Here is an 18,127-nt window from a genome sequence, read left to right as displayed (position 1 = left end):
TGGACGCTATTATTCACACCCAGACATTTTGATTGCTTGACTGAATTTTTTAACGTGTATTACACACAAAAAACCTAAAGAAATGATCAAATTGACAATTCTGTATTTGTTTTTTTCTTGCTTAGATTAGATTAAAATGTATTTCATTTTCATCTTAATGCTGCTCTTTTATTTGTCCGTACTTTGTTGGTTTCTATATTATTAATACGAATGTATATGTGTGACTATTGTTGCTGTGACAACTTTCCCCCAAGAGATGAATCAAGTCTGTCTGTCTGTCTGCATGTATGTATTTATGTATGTATTTATTTATGTATGTATGTGTACCGTACACAGTGTATACTGCTGATCGGAAAAGGAGTTGGAAGAAGTTAAAGCTTATGTGGGTCTTAATTGTTCAACAGTACCTACATTAAATAAATTATCCATCAAAAAGTGCAATCCAAAACATAGTATACACTACAGTATGTGTGCACAATTTCCTCGCATACAGTATACCCACATAAACACATATACAGTATCACATACAGTATAAACAAACATACAATCACCCCCATATACCCAATTTTTCTTCACTATATACATACATATACTGTACATACAGTATGCATCTCTCACCCCTCCCCCCATACCCTGTGTGCAGCATATTTTTATTCATTCTTTTTGGTTCATGCACTGGTAGTGTAGTGGTGCGTGCTGCTGACTACCATGCAGACCTGAATGAACCTAGCGTGCGTGTTATTGGATTGTGGGAGAAAGCCAGAGTACCCAGAGAAAACCCACACAAACACAAAGAGAACATGTGAGCTCCACACAGGAGATCCCAAGCCAAGAGTCAAACCAAGAACCTATCCACTGAGGCAGACATGCTAACCACTGTACTGTCTGCATTTCTCCCTAACATCCATCCATCCAACGATTTTCCATACCGCTTATCCTCACTAGGGTAGCGGGCGGGTGGTCTGGCGCCTATCTCAACTGAGTCTGGGCGAAAGGCGGGGTACACCCTGAACTTGTTGCCAGCCAATCGCAGTCCCAGTATTACTTTTTAAAATTTGTTCTAAACTCCAGTTAATTTTTAGTTATATTGTAATATACAGTGACATTGTTTTATATGATTTTAAATTTGTCTCCTCCCCAATACACACTGCCAAATACTGTAGCGCAGTTGAGTAAACAAACACCACAACTGTGGAAGTATTTCACACTCATCTCAATTCTGAAAACTATTTTATAGCATCATTCTATTAATTTAGGTTAGCATGTCTGTGGTGATGATTTGGTGTTTTGTTCCCCTGAGGGTACAAATCTAGAATTTAGTATGTGGCCATGTCGAACTGCTTCACTCAGCATTCTTCCGTCCACACACAGTTTGGCCGAAACTATGAAGAATCCTCTGTCAAAGAGCTTATGTTGTGTTTGGGCATCCATCTTTCTCTAAACAGGATTATAATACAACAACAACAACTGGACCTGTGTACACTAAACATAATAAAGAACCCTTTTAATTACAGGTCCAGTCAGTTTATCATAGCGTGTAATGAATTTTATTGGCCTTGGTGCAGGTCTGTGCTCAGTCTTGAGTGCCCTTGGGAGAAAATTTTAATTATGACTAGGAAAAAGCTTCATTGATGTACAGGAGCCGTGTATACTCGTACTGATGACGAGGTTGCACTAGTCTTATTAGTTGCACCTGATCTCGTGAGGCCCTCCTCATTCTTTTGGGTCGAACTTTCTCTTACAGCCTACATCACGTTCAGAGTTGTGTGCAGTGTGTGTGCGTGTGTGTGTGTGTGTGTGTGTGCGTGCCAACTTTACCTCTCTTAACTCATAGTCTAATGTTGTAATACAGTCAAAATTGCCATTATTTTGCACATGTTGAACATTGAGCTCAGCCTCTGTTCTATTTCTTTCATTTCATAGCAGGATATTCTACAGTGCATTCAATATGCGTTCGCTATGACGTGAAATGTTAATGAAAGAAAGAGCACAATGTAATAGAAAAGCTTCTGCCATAAGGGGTGGGGTCACATATAAGGAAATAATTTGAGCACATGGATTACAAGGTCTGTTTCTTGTGAGCTAACAATGAACTAACTTAACTTTAGGGTATGTTTATAACCTTACAACCTTCCAGTAAAAACAACTTGGACAATGGAAGACAATGTCAAAACAATCACCGGTCAATCACCGTGGACGTGCAACAACGACAAAGTCTTTCATGAGCATGCCAACCCAAGAGTTGAGGTTAAGGCTCGGTGAGGTTAGGTTTAAAGGTTAGGAGCAGGAGGAGAATGGTAACGGGAAGAAAAGTGATGACGATTCTAGATTGTCAGTCTGTATGTCAAGTGAGATAGGCTCAGAGGGGTGCAAATTGGGGGGCGGGGGGTGAACACATCCATCTGTGGCGGGGTAGGGGGGTGTGGGCATCCAATGGATCATTGTAGGTTTCGATTACTCCTCCTGCCTACACGCTTTTTCGTCTTCTTCATCAGAGGGCTGACACTTGGAATTTTGTTTGGCCGCACGGTGGCTTGTTGAACAGTTGCACTCAATAAAAAAAAGCACCCAAAATGAACTGAAATGCTTTTGATGAACGTGCAGGGTGACAAGAAAACACTCAAAGTTTCTCATGCGCGTGGGATGCTTTGTGCGGGCACTTGATTCCAGGAAATTAGGAGAGAACTCAGACTAGCAGGTGGATGAGTTTGTAACGGACCATTTTTAACTATATGAAAACCTAGCAGATGTATGATAACTTGGAATGAAATTATGGTGAGAAAAAGAAAAAAATGAAAAATGAATCATACAAAAAAAAAAGATCAGTGGCAATTCTAGGTGAGTGAGTGATAGAGATTCATTTTAGGGGTGCTTCAGCATCAGCACCACCAAAAATGGGCTATAAATGCCTATACCAGTCAGTCAGCTATTCAGTAGCACACTGGCTTTAACATACTGTATATGTACATGTAGGTTAAAGCCAATGCAAGGTAGAGGACACCTGACCATCTGAATCGTTTCCTATAACTCCTATAACGTCAGGTAACTCTTACCTAACATATAAACAGTGACCTACAGTTAATTGCAGCAAAAATGAGGACCGGTAATGATAATACAGTAGTGTAGTGTAGTAGTACTGACTATGAGTGGTTGAAGTTAAGAAATGCACCGCATATCCTGGCTTAAGCCGTGGACATGCACCATTTCACTGGAAGACAGCGTTTTTGTTTTGTGCAGGTACTAGAGCACTCAGAGGCCAACAGCTCCCAGCGGTATTCGTCACCGAAATCTCCTGCTTGCTGTTATACAAAAAAGGGCAAGAGAATAATAAAATGCTGACTCAGAGACTAAGACGAGAGACGAAATTGTATTTCAACCATATCTTTTAGTTTCAACCTTCCTGCCGACTGTTCGCCACTGCTATTGCTGTTCTGCAACTCAAGTCATTTTACAGTATTCAAATGAGTCAGCAGATTTTGATTAAATATTCCATCCGACTACCTGAACACACCTCGCAGCATAACTTTGAGACAAAGTCCACCGACTGTAAACGCACTTTTTATTAATAATGCATAATAGTGGAAGAACTATCCTCCGGCAACATACAAGTCATGTTTACTACGTAAAATCAGGGTCAATAAAATCAATCAATAAATATAGATGGGCCGGAAGACCTCTTGATAAGCCATCACCATTCAACCACTTTATTGCTACTTAGCAATGAAGATCTTGTACATCGGAACCAGAAATGACGATGCTAGTGACCTTGCAGCAAACTTATATCTGTGATGTGTTTATGTCAAATTGAATAGTGGAATTGGATTTTTTTTTTAAAAACATTTTTCTTACATGTAACATTTGTTCTCTTGGACTAAACCTCTAATAAAATGGTTTAGATTTAGTGAAAGACTTGAGTGAAATATTAATGATCTGTCAAGAATGAAAAATACTCTCAGATTGATCGCTTGTTTGTGTAGTAAAAGCTTGATGGATTGCTAAACTTATCAAATAATGATTAAAAGACCACCTAAGAACACGAAGTACACACAAATCACTTCGTTAAGTACACACATTGAGATCCAATACAAGAGCTGTATTCAAAATTCAACCTCTACAAAGAAAATAATACAAAGTTTTGATTGCGATAATATGTTGACCTCGAGCAGTGATTCTCAACCACTGTGTCGTGAGAGATCATCAGATGGGACGCAGGAAATGATCCAATTTCACTTGATTGAACCGATAAAAATATTTCTTGACGTCAAATACTGTATCATTGTTCATCTATACTAGTGACATATAGTGATAGGAAGAACAATTAAATGCCCTCCCACTGGACTAGAAGGTATAATTAACCTGTGTATCCACCTGGTGCATATACAGTATACTTGTTAGATATTAGTTTGCTGGTGGGCAGTAATGTTTTTTGAAGTCAAATATGTGCCTTGGCTCAATAAAAATGTGTGCAATTGTAGAGCATCTTTGAGTGCGTTGAAAAGCACTATATATGTGATATGCATTATTATTATTATTATTATTATTATTAAGGTAAGCTAAATATTAGAAACACCTCTCTGTGTGCGAGTGAGTGCGTCCAAGCGTTATTCATGTAACTGGATGACATTGGTTTTCAAGAGTTTTTAAAATGATGGAGTGTTCAACTCAAATAATGACAGACATACTACATAGCACAGGGAAGGGCTGTCAATCCCAGCTGCTGAAATCGAAGCATGAAGTAATCTTGTGGAACAGAAATAAGGCATTTGAAAACAGGACTTTGTTTGATGGCACAGTATAAATTAAATTGTGTTTTATTTCTCCTCCGTGCAGAGTAAAACCAGTGGCATAGAGCTACGGTCACTGCCAAGTGTGATAACACATTCTAAAAGGTGTTTCTGTTTCAGTTGTCAAGGCTCAGAGGAATTCCAGGAGGCCATCCATGAATTTAATCCTACTTATATTTATTCATTGAGCAAATCCATTGATAAAACTGATGGAATGTCCATCCATCCATCCATTTCTGAGCCGCTGGAGCCTATCCCAGCTGTCATCGGGCAGGAGGCGGGGTACACCCTGAACTGGTTGCCAGCCAATTGCAGGGCACATAGGAACAGACAACCATTCGCACTCACAGTCACACCTAAGGGCAATTTAGAGTCTCCAATAAATGCATGTTTTTGGGATGTGGGAGGAAAGCGGAGTGCCCGGAGAAAACCCACGCAGGCACGGGGAGAACACGCAAACTCCACACAGGCGGGGCCGGGGATTGAACCCGCTCTAACCAGTCGGCCACCGTGCCGCTGATGGAATGTTTCATTCTAATATAAAAAGACTAAAGGACCACATGGCTGTGCCTCTTACTTGTGTATGTTGGAGCAGACTAATGAGTCAAACTGATAATGGAATGCAACTTAGAATGTTGGAAGCTTATTATTAGGACATTGTGTACACCTCATTGAGTGCGCTACTGATTTAGCAAAATGTCAGAGAGGAAATGAAGCGCAAAGTTACATGGGCTGCTTTTACAGGCCTGTGCTACATATACATAAACGTTCCCCATCTGACGCAATATGCAGTAAATGCACGGTAGATTTCCAGCAATCATCCATTTTACACGAATGAATGACATCATTTCATTCCAGGAAGAAAACATTATGACAAATCTTTTCAGTTCCAGGGTACACAACAACTGCTTAATTCCATATTGATGGATAATGAGAGCTACCGGTCTTGTCTTAGTATATTGTTTAAAATACCTTACAAAAAATCTTTTTGTGGCAGCAAAGTTCTTTTCATTTCATTTCATTCTTTTCTCTTACTTTGTGTTTACCATATTATTGAGCCAAAGCATAGGCTGTGTGTTCTGTTACAATCACGAGTATAAAACTGTACCTGTTAGTCTCCAAACTTGGTGGTCATGCTGTAGGTTGAGCGCTGCACAGCTGATTAGTGCTGGGTTGTAACTGATCTTGACCTTCTTTCGGGGGATGCCTATGGTCAAAGTACATGAGTCATAAGGTCAAACCTATTTGCAACTAAACTACACTTAAAAAGGATCCACAGTAGATGACAGCATTCCAGATTGTAAATTGAACCTATACTGTATGATGGCATGCAGTAACTACAAAATAGATGGAAACAGCAGGAACATTTCATTTCACAGTTTTGTTGACCAAAATGATCACAGTCAACATTACTAACTTATTATTCAATTTATTTATTATTAAAATAAATATAGATGAGGAAAAAAAAGCAAGAAGCAATGTGACAAGTTTCATTTTAAATACAAAAAATCAGCAACCCCATTGTTACGATTGTTTGGTTGTTTTGTGTTGTTCCCCTTTGGTGTGGAAGTGGGTACAGGGATGTGTGGGTGTGGCCTGACTGTGAACAGGTGGGACCCGCTGATTGGCTGCATTAACGTGATTGCCACCAGGTGATTGGCCAGAGGAGGGACCAGACATCTTTTTAACCAGCAGATGGTTGCAGTATGTGCGGTTCCTGTTCTTCCACTTCCAACTTGGCCAGCCACTGGTTTCATAACTGTTGGTTCCATTGTTCACTGGAAGCTGTTATTGTTAATTTCCTTTTCTCCTGTGTTGGGTTAGGAGTGAGGTAAGAATGTGTCTTTTGTTTTTCATCATTGATTTGGGCGCAGACAGATAGGGTTGTTTAGCTTTGTTTTGTTTGTTGTGTTGGCATATTTCTCCCTCTGAAGCTGTAATAAATCTTGTAAACCGTGTTACTGGGTGGCTGGTTTCACTTGGGAATGGGAAGATGTGAACAATCCGATCAGTTTAGCTTCTGGGTTTGTCCCTGGACTCGGGACGTAACACTATGGATTGTTTTGTGGGAATTGGAAATTGTCAAATTAATCTTCATGCATGCAAGGCTTGACAAAATTTACAGACCAAAATGTCTAAAAAGACTGATGATGCCAGTTTTTGTTGCACTTTAGGTCCATAACGTATCCATCTGACATCTTCTTGTTACTCTTCCCTGTCAGTCTTGTCTTCTTTGCCTTCTTCTTTCTTTATACTCATCTTTTTCTTTCTTGGTTTGTTGGCTATTGTAGTGTGTGCTGCATGGAAGATTTTCTGGATATTCGTGTATTTGGATGGGGCGGCAGTCGCTCATCAATAAGGACTTGGGCTTTGGAACCATAGGGTCACAGTTTGAGTCCTGCTGCGCGCACGCACACACAAAAAATGCCAACAAGATGTAAGAGGGATGCGAGTCTACTTCCTGGCTAATGTCAATGTCCTCTTAAGCAAGGCACTCAACATCTGATCCAAGCTCAAGAGATGAAACACATCTCTCCTTGCATGCCTGCATCTGGTTCTGTGTAGTGTTCCACACAAAATATACCGGAGAGTGTACATTTAATTTCACCATGAGTGATAATCAGTTTCAATTGAAGTAAAAATGTTCTTTTAACTGGAAGTCAAGCCGTGTACGTCTCTGCCTAAAACACTAGAGATGAGTAATGGGAATGGAAAAAGATAGCGCAGTCCACATTAGAACTACCTTGATAAAGTCGCCATGTCTCATAAGTGAGAAGCGCTAAAGCAAGAGCTACGTGTCATCTGCATGAGAATGTTAGTGAGCGGGGTTTGATGAATAAAAAACAAAATTCAATGTGCCACTCTGTTCTTCTGTTTTATTGCCCAGTCATGGGGGAAAAGGCCAAAAGGAAAGTTATCTTGGCAGGATCATACCGATTCGTAACGGGTGGCACTGTGGCCTTTTCCGACACAATAAGGGTGACTGGAAGCCATTAGCTAGATGTTTCTAGTCAAAGGATGAGAATGCATTTTCTGTCTGTGAGGATGATAAAACCATATGGCCCGGCGCCATCTCAGCTTACACAGTATCCTTGGTGGAAGTGTCCCTCCAGAGTTTGAAAATGTGCAGAGTTTGAAAATGTTGTGAGGAGAATAAAGATGACGGCTCAGGAGAAAGAGTCTGTTTTCTAATTGCATTTTGCTTGCACATTTATAGCAATAGGATTAGGTTGTTGCAGTTTTATAACACATTTTTAAATGTCTGTTGTAAATAGTTTTGTTAAATATAAAATTGTCAACCAGTTCAGCTTTTTAATTTTGTTTTCTGTGTTAACAGGACAAACATAAAACTACATGACTTGTATCCATTAAAGGAAAAGTTTGCACACCTAAGCAGGCTCATAAAAAATACGACTTGAAAATGATCACATTTTGTGATATGGTAACACTACATTGCAAATACGGGGCTTTTCTGGGGTAGCACGGTCAGCATGAGGCAGCACAGGTGTGCCTGCGATGAGTGTGGCCGCTCGTGTGAGACAAAAGATTGAACTTAGTCATTGTCACGTTTTCTGTCTCTAATTGGTTGTTTTTCCCCAGGCGCGGAAAAATGAAGCCAGAGAAGGCTTTTTTTGTTGTTGTTCTTGTTGTTTTTTCCCCTCCATGTACAACTGTCAAGTCATGTCTGTTTTAACAAAAGCTTGTGATTTCTGTTGGTGGGGGCTGTAATTGCAAACTTACTTTTAACATTGTAGAAGGCTGATGCGTGCTGAATAGGAACTCATTCATTTTGGTAAGGATCCAAATAAAGTTGCAGTTATCTTCATTTATTTACCTTTTCCTCATGACCTGCACTGTGGCCAAGTAGTACAATGACCAACCAGGTACAGCTGATAGAGCTGCACACAGAACTGGGGTTGAACAATAAGGCCTTGCCCATGTTTTTCACTCAAACAACGCACATTTTCAATTATTCTGCCTTGGTTGGAGGTCTGTGTGCAATTGAGTGCTGTTCCTAAACATTTTGGGTGGTGTTTATTACGTATTACTTTGGAAATGTTGTTGGTTACAATTACGTTACCCTGTTGAAAATGTAGTAGGAGTGTAACTATTTAAATTACTTTTTTCAAAGTAATATAACAAACTTACAAATGGTTACATTTTGATTACTTTTAAAAAGGACCCTTGGGTGGTTCGTCTGAAAAAGTGGATTAAAACCATAGCTCATTAGTATGGAATCAACCACTTAGTTTTTTTGCACATAAAACTGATAACAAAATTCGATAAAACATGACCAAAAAATTTTTGTTGCATTATGTTTACAGCATGCGGAAAATATACCATGTTGACCTGATGACAAATGGGCACAATTTAGACATCGCTTTATATGACGACCCAGCTAAGTGAATGTTCCATAAAAAAAAATATGAAAATTAAACTGTTCAAAAGTCAATGTTCTTTTGTGTTCAAAAGTGTAACTGAGTCTAACCTTTTCAAAATCTCAGACAAGCTGATAGATTGCACCACAAGGTGGCGGTTCGAGGTCTTATTTGGAAAAGTAAGTCATAGTTGAGCACCATAATGGCACATGACCAGAGAGAGCCAATCACAAGCCTTGGCTTTAGAAGGCGAAAGTGATGTTAAAAACAATCCGAGCTTTTGCAACTATTTTTCTAATTTAACTGAATTTGTAATCATGGAAACTTCCAAAAGCAACTGTGATGTAATTACACATTCTCTCCCAGTAATACAATTATGTATTACAATATTACAATGTTTTGATTAAATTAATTACAAAAATTCCCCCCAAAATACAGAGCAATCCAATATAATAACAACCGAGCAGCCATGATACATACAGTAGTATTCGCCACAGCATCGATAAATGTGTCTAAAAGGCGTTTCCTGCACAAATGTCATCCATTATCTATTGCACTTATCCTCATTACTACGGTCGCACAAAACAAGCTCGAGGGTGAAACTGTCGCCAAGATTTATATGGTCTACAACTGTACATTTCAGCAAGACTAGAAATAGGGTGTGGAAAGTATGTAATTCTTGATCCTTGAGGCGTTTGACAAAAGCATGTCACAGTCTTGCTTTGAAAGCATCTGGGAAGAGTTGGAGTTGAATTGTGGGGGGAAAAAAAAGCACAATGTGTGTCCTTTCATTCAAACTTCATCGTACAAATATGATTTGCATTTGTTTTTAGTATTTTTATTTATGTATTTTTTTTTAAACTGTTCTTACTTTACACAAGTGTAAAAAGTCGTGAATGTAAAAAAAAAAAAAAAAACACTTTACCTTAAGTAATGATGTTACTCTGTAGTCTTACACAACTTTAAAGGGATATTATTCCTCAAAGTGTGGGTCTAAATCCAAAACGTAAAACTTTATTTGACTAAAGAGGTTCCACATTTGTAACATTTGTGTTCACTGATGAGGTGCAGTTCTGCACTACCGCAAACTACAATCACAGCAGTCTCATTAGATTATGTGGGTTTTCTTAATGTTGCACTCATGGTCGCTCCCCCACTGCCTGGGTACAATATTGGCTGTTATTCAAGCAATGATTGTTCTTGTATGCAATGCTTTTCTTTCCTGGAAGCAAACTGAGACAAGTATAAAACGTGTAAAGGAAACTAATATTTTCCTGTAACCCGTGCACAATGGCAAAGAATACTGTGAAGGAACAGTCTGCCTAAATTCAATTGTAGATGCCTAATCTGATATTTGTGACGCTCCAAACAGGAAGTGACAGGCCACAGAAAAGAACTGTATAACTTGGTGTTAAGAAGTCAACACTAATTTAATATTTTAGCTCAGCTTTAAGCAGAAAATGACGATTATGGTTATGATGATGATTGTTGTTGGTAGTTGCATTTTTGTAAAGATGAATCATATTTGATGACTGACTATTCTGTTTATTGTCAAATGTGGTAACTGCCCTTTGCCTCCGTCTGTCACCTTTCAAACTAAGAACTCCCAGCAGATGTTGCTATTACGATTGTCGTCTTTTGTTATTGCTTTTTTGTCGTCCATCTTTCTGTCTGTCCTCACTCAAATAATGGAGTCAGCTGGTGGTGGTGTTGCTATTGCTGTCTTTTGCAAATGTTTTTTATTCCATTTTCCCCCTTTTTTCCTCTGTCTGTTCCGATTAGTAGGAGTTTTTATGGGTGTCTTTTTCTATTGTCTTTCTCTCTCATCTACATATGTATATCCCATCTGAACCCTATATTGTCCCATGGCATCCAAAATAAATTCCAGCACAGGGAGAGGAAAGGTATCCCAGACTTGCCTGTTGTACAGCAAATCTGTTTGCATAAGGCATACAGACTACCAAGTACGGGTTGCACAATTTCAGACTTCAGAACTCGACATTAATGTGATGAACTAGGGATAACCAGTCGCTGATGTCATTATTTTTTCAGTACTTTACTATAATTAAAAAAAATGCAGAGCTTTAACTGACATTGGACAGCTCATACAGCAAATTTACATAGAACATACAGTACACATTTGAACATGGGTGCATTGACGTGCCTCACCCGCTGTCAAGAGATTTACATCCCTTCATCAATCCATTTTCTGAGCCGCTTCTCCCCACTAGGGTCGCAGGCGTGCTGGAGCCTATCCCAGCTATCATCGGGCAGGAGGCGGGGTACACCCTGAACTGGTTGCCAGCCAATCGCAGGCCACACATAAACAAACAACCATTTGCGCTCACATTCACACCTACGGGCAATTTAGAGTTTTCAATTAACCTACCATGCGTGTTTTTGGTATGTGGGAGGAAACCGGAGTGCCCGGAGAAACCCACGCAGGCACGGGGAGAACATGCAAACTCCACACAGGGGGGGCTGGGGATTGAACCCCGCTCCTCAGAACTGTGAGGCTGATGCTCTAACCAGTCGCCCACCGTGCCGCCAGTGATTTACATTCTGGGAAAATAAATAAATAAATCTCTTACCTGGTGTGCTTGCGGCCTCAGTTAAAATTTGCACAGCTTAGCCAAGCAGCAGGCTCTGCATGGTCGGAATTCGCTGTGTTTGCAAAAAATCACAGAAAGTGATAGTGTGGGCCGAAAAATTGTTCAAAATCTTGCCGGAGCCTGGCTTTTCCCCCAATTACTGGTTCTCCGTCACTTAAAAAAGCTGCACATTCAGAAAGATACAATACAATTTAAATCAATTAAATTCATTCAGCCCACTCATCTGGCTCTGCCTCCACCTCAAGCTAAAAAATATGTGAATAGCGACATCCCACTCTGAACATCATTGTGGAATAGTAGAATTGACTAGTCTGTACAAACCCTACCAACTAGAAGAAACTAAAGAAAAGCTATACACACACAAAGTTAATTCCTTTACAGCCGAATGAAAAAGTATGTGAACCCGTTGGAATTTCTTAAATTTCTACATAATATATATATGGAGATGTTATTGGACTCATTGTCATGAGTTAGACAAACCCTACAGACCCTTTCCAAAAAATTTGAATATCATGGAAAATTTCAGTGATTAGTCATTTAATTGTTGCTTTGGTTACAGTAATTACAGTCATTACTTTTTGCCGTATTGCAGTAATGTAAGGAACTACTGATTACATTTGGGTAATATTGCAAATATCATCAAAATGCCATTGAGTGTGCTTTTGATCTTGTCACCAGATGCTCTCTCCTACTTTTTCTCGTAACCTTTGTTTAGGCTCTACATGAGGCCCAGACATCACTTTTCAAAAATAAATTTTTAGTTTAAAAAAATAAATAAAAGTTTGGTCTCCCATAAATTGAAAAAGAGTACCTTTTTATAAACAGTAAGGAAATTGAGTATTGCGGTGTGACTCATCCTTCTTTCTGAGGCTAATTTAGTTCACTGAGATTTGGTCTAAATGAGAAATTCAAATGTTTGCATCTGACGCTCAGTCACGGAAGAATTTTGATATCTCAGAACAGATGGCTCAATAAAGTAATCAACCTTTACAACCTTGTCTGAGTCTGTTTATAGAGCCCACACTTTCTACGGGAATCCAAAAAAAAAAATGTCTGCCTGCCAGGAAGGACCCTATTGACAAGCTGCTGTCTAATGGCTACGCTGAGCGGGGAGTCATGGACCGCTCTGGTTCAGCTTCAGTCCTTGGTGACCTGTCACTTTGGCTAATCTTGCTGAGCTATGGTTTCTATGGAAATCCTCCAGGAAAATTATCTGCTCTACAAAACAGGTTCCAGTAATTCAGCTTGTTTTCTTTTCCCCAGCAGCACCCTAAATGTATCTTTGTTTGCGCACAAGGATTCCTTATTTTTAACCGAGTTCAGGGTATGAGACCACATTGAAATAAGTCTGCGCTTTCCTACAATAATGCAGTAAAATCAGCTTCATTGTGGTAATTCCTCACCCAAGGCCTTCCTAGTCGGGGCATTAATGGACAATGTTTGCACTTTGTTGGACCTGAGCCCCTGTAGCAACACTGTTTGCCTTGACGACGTGCGTAATGACCTTGAAGATGCTAAACACAATGCAGCCTGCCAAAGAAGAGGAGGGACACGTGGCGGATTTTCAAATTGGGATTTAATGGAGAAGCCCCCGCAGTAAGTCATTAAAGGTCTGAATCCAAAACTATGCACTCAAGTAGTAATAAAACTGCTTTGTCACATCAAAGTTGACCACGTTGCTGACACGAGCGCTGGGTTTTCCATTAAAAGGTGTTATTGAGTCACCGGATTCATTAAATCATGAACCAATTATACTAAGATGCGAGCAGGCCATCGGGTTCCACCATTAGCAAACCACTGCTGCAGCAATCTCATCACAGCTCAGCGTGTCATTGTAGCTACACCACAAAATCAATTCCAGCCACATGCAAGTACTTTATTACACTGCATTTATTTTTGGTGCATTTTTGCTGTTGTTGACAAAAAAAAAAGAGGTTTAATCTTCTTCCACTGACCTAAACCCCAACGATCCAAATTGTCTTTTCCTGCCTCATTATACAGCTATAGGTCTGGATACTTCCTGGCATGGTCGTCTCTCTTTGGCTTACAGTGGCCAAGTAAAAGGTCTCAAGCTCCTGACCTGAGAATGAACTGAATTCCAATGAGCCAATAATACAACAAATGGACGCTAATTGCTTGAGTTTGCTCGTGCCTTGCGAGTCAGTGTGGAAAAAAAGTAATGCATGATTTGATTTCCTGCTTCTATGGATTGGATCCTTTCAAATGGATTGCATTGTGGCCATGCTCGGAGACCCTTTCAAAATCTCTGCTGCAGCTCTGAATACAACCAGAGATGCTGATGTTTTTAATCAAATGCCATCATGTCTGCACAAAGCTTTATTTGATGTCTTTTATGAAAATATTTTTATCAGCCCCTGTGATTGGTTGGGGACCACTCCAGTCAATGTGCTTCTTCTGGAATTTCATTCTTTGGACAAATGAGAGGTGGAAAGGAAAGTGTGGCAAATAAAGGGAACAGTTCATGATCCAAAGCAGGTGTGTAGGTATGGTACTGTACATCATGTCAAACATGGTGGACGGGTTTATGACGTGCATGTATGGCTGCTATTCAAATAAGCTCACTGGTGTTTACTGATTGTGTGACTGATGTAAGACTTCGTTAGCCCAACAATGCAGAAATTCTATAATCTTTTCTCACTTTCAGACGAATGCCATAAAAATTATTCCACAGGACAGATGAATAATGACATGAAATATTCTGTGAAGGCAAATAATTTTTGAAGCTGAGTAAGTGGAATATTGCTCAATTGCCAAGTCAGTGGCATGATCTCAAGACAATGGAGCATTATTTTGATGGGCAGAAGACAGAAAACTGAAGGCAGTGAGACCCAGTGGTGTGCAATGATATGTCATGCCCTGGGCACACAACATCGAAATACAATTGTCAACGGCGAGGTGTAATGGCCACCCAAAGCCTTTTGGATGCCCCCCTATGTTGCATGCCTGGGGCCACTGCCCCCCTCAACCATCCCCCCCTGCCACTGGCAAAACCCACAAACAAACAGCAAGTGAAGATTACTGTTGTGATGACTTTACCTACCAAAGATTTTCATCCAAATCTTCATTTAAATTAAACAAAATCTGGAAGTCAAATAATGGTTTTGTTTTACATCCATTGTGGTGGTGTAAAGACAAAATCCTAAAAACACAGTGTCACGAACCATGTACTTGTGAACTGTACAGTATATAATTGTGGTCTACTTTGGTGTTACATTTTTTTGATGGTATGTTTAGTGAGCACTAAGTGCACATAAGCAGTCAAGCCGTGAAGGCTAATAATCGATGGTGACTGCAAGCATGCGAATGTTGTGGTGATTAATGTTATTTCCCAGACGATAGCTGCCTGCTGGACAGATGGACCTGCTGCACCACTGACGAGCTCGTGCTCCTGTTTAAACAAATTAGGCTCGAGCAGAAACTTCAATATTTAACCGCTGGCTGCACAGTCGAGTTCACAAAGCCATCCATATCCATGTCCCTGAGCTTGACAACAGATGGTTACAGTAAGCCAAGGAGGGGCCACATGGGAAAACACGAACTCTATTTCCTTCCCAGGATTATTCCAGTGTATTCATGAAACTCATAAGTATGCATAAACTGATGGTACCAGTATTTAATTTAGCTTTGTGATCATATCATTTAAAAAACAATGGTGGCTTTAGGCCATTCTCATCCATGTCAACTACAGTACAACTGATTGGACACCATCTGTACAGGACTCTTTTATTGTACATCCTCATTTACTACTTTATTGAACATGTATTTATTTGTCTTTATTTTATTGTTTTATTGTTCCCCACTATTGTTATTGTTAATGGGATAAAAAAACAAAAAAGATAATTGTACAAAATACAGTTGCTTGGAATTGGTTGACAAAATACATTTCATTTTATTTTAAATGTGTATAGAATTTAAGGGAGAATATGAGCTTTAAACACAAATGATGGTTTTTATCCATCCATCCATCCATCCATTTTCTGAGCCGCTTCTCCTCACTAGAGTCGCGGGCGTGCTGGAGCCTATCCCGGCTATCATTGGGCAGGAGGCGGGGTACACCCTGAACTGGTTCCCAGCCAATTGCAGGGCACATACAAACAAACAACCATTCACACTCACATTCACACCTACGGGCAATTTAGAGTCTCCAAATCATGCATATTTTTGGGATGTGGGAGGAAACCAGAGTGCCCGGAGAAAACCCACGCAGGCACAGAGAGAACATGCAAACTCCACACAGGCAGGGGCCGGGGATTGAACCCGCGTCCTCAGAACTATGAGGCTGACGCTCTAACCAGTCGTCCACCGTACCGCCTGAAGTGATATGTGTAAAATAATACAGGAGGGAGAATAAACTAGTGATGAGCTGTTGAGCGTAAACGTGCACTCCAAGGAGTTCCATCAAAGGGATGCTTGGATTTGTTGACAGGCGATGTTCTTACAGCCTGAATTTGACTGCAAGTGTAATTAGAAATAACCACCTCTCTGCCTAATGGTTAGAGAATTGCCTTTGGTGGGTTCTTATTCTGTGCACATCAAACGTTACCCGAGCAGCAGCAGTGTGGGCTGCTTCCCTTCCATTTGTATATGGGAAAACGTTATTATTGGTCCATTTCAGCAGAGTGCTGCGTAACGCGGTAAACGGGAGCATGCGATTATCGTGAGCTGCTCAGGCGCATAGTGCCGTCTGAGGCCGCTAAGCTGCTTCAGGGATAAAATTGGCTCCATGAAGACAAATATCATAGTCCTTCATTTTCAGATCAATTGCTGAGTTGGAGGAAGACACTCCAAATGAATTGTTTTGTCTCGGGGCCAAACACAAACATTCTCCAGCTGCTTGTACAGCTGCTGATTCCCTTCACAATGAGGCATGGTGATGTTTTGTTTTCAATCTATCCATCTTCTACAGTAAACCGCTTGTCCTCATTTGGGTAACGGGTGAGCTCGAGCCTATCCCAGCTGATTTTGGGTGGAAGGCCAGGTACACCCGAGGCTGGTCGGCAGCCAATCGCAACCATTCATGCTCACATTTACACCTGTGGGCAATTAAGAGTCTTTAATGACTCTAATGTAGGCTTTTAGAATGTGTGTGGAAGCTGGAGTACCCTGCGAAGATCCCCACACCCTGCACCGCAGAACGGTGAGGCACTTGTGATAGCTACTAGGTTACTGTGCCCCAGGTTTTTTTTTTTTTTTTTTTTTTTTTGTGAATATAAAATCTTCAGCATGAGCCTGCAGCTAATTTGCAGAGGTGGGTGGAGTAGCCAAATATTGTACTCAAGTAAGAGTACCGCTACTTTAGGGATATGACTCAAGTAAAAGTAAAAAGTAGTTCTCCAAAAAATTACTTGAGTAAGAGGAAGAAAGTACTCTGTGGAAAAAAAAAATACTCAAGTACTGAGTTACTCACGAGTAACTTCTGATTAATTTTTTTAAGTCAGAGTATGAACATCATATAAAATAAAATAACTGAACAAAATATAAATGTGCAAATTCAGATATTGCTGAACAATATCCCTTACTGTAATTTAAAACATAAATAAAATCTTTATAAAATAAATTTTTTGTAAAATAACAAACTAAGGCAAATTCAGATTGAAAAAAAAAAGGTCTTATACTACAGGAAGTCCTCGATTTACGAACGAATTCCATTCCTACACTGGTGACGTAACACGCTTTTCCGCGTAAGCCGGATTTCACCGTTAAAGTCGAAATTTACGGCGAAATACTTCTGTTACGGGTATTGTCCAACGCGATTGTGACAGCAAGCTCAGTGTGTGTGGGCGTGTGCGTCGATGTGTGAGTGAGACGGACTGCGAAGGAGGAAGGAGTGTGTGCAATTGCGAGTGTGTACAGTGGCAAGTGTAGTGACGTCAACCGGGGAAGAGGAGCGATTAGCGGAGGACCCGTTGACGTCGAATGTACAGAGGAGCTAATAAAGCCATTAAAGCAGCAAATCGGTGCTTCGTGCCCTTTATTGTTGCCGCCACCCAGCTCAGCTGTGCAACGAGTGAAGGGAGTTAACCCCTGCGTCTCCCGACCACGGTCGGGTGACCATAGCAGGAAAGGTTAACACTTCGTACAAAGAAACTAAAATACATTAAAATTTAAAAATAAATAAGATGCTGTACTTACCGTTACTGCTGAGAGTGTGAAAAAGGAGGGCGAAAAAGGCAAAGATACTCCTGGCGCACAAACACAGACAAGCACTATGCACTAGCTAAACAGAAACACTATGGTGCTGGGACAAAATGGCGGACGAGGCACGGGTCGTAAAGTCGAAACGTCGTAGGTCGAGTGCTTCGTAACTCAAGGACATCCTGTATATTGTTTC

At 40.3% G+C, this 18,127-nt stretch overlaps 1 protein-coding gene across 2 annotated transcripts in view; it reads right to left on the bottom strand.

The window, feature by feature from the left end:
• Positions 1 to 5,900: 5,900 nt before the first annotated feature.
• Positions 5,901 to 18,127, bottom strand: part of LOC133480311 (cystathionine gamma-lyase-like) — a 47,849-nt gene continuing 35,622 nt past the window's right edge. The window contains exon 14 of one of the 2 annotated variants that reach the window (XM_061778114.1): positions 5,901 to 5,991. In XM_061778114.1, the coding sequence (XP_061634098.1) occupies positions 5,916 to 5,991 (76 nt within the window). In that variant the 3' untranslated portion in view covers positions 5,901 to 5,915. The remainder of the gene's footprint in view (positions 5,992 to 18,127) is intronic. The other variant, XM_061778110.1, reaches the window with a different exon arrangement.

Source organism: Phyllopteryx taeniolatus, chromosome 7 (genome assembly GCF_024500385.1).
Source record: "Phyllopteryx taeniolatus isolate TA_2022b chromosome 7, UOR_Ptae_1.2, whole genome shotgun sequence".
Lineage (NCBI taxonomy): Eukaryota > Metazoa > Chordata > Actinopteri > Syngnathiformes > Syngnathidae > Phyllopteryx > Phyllopteryx taeniolatus.
The sequence above is the reverse complement of the archived record's forward strand: the minus strand, read 5'-3'. Positions and strand labels throughout refer to the sequence as shown.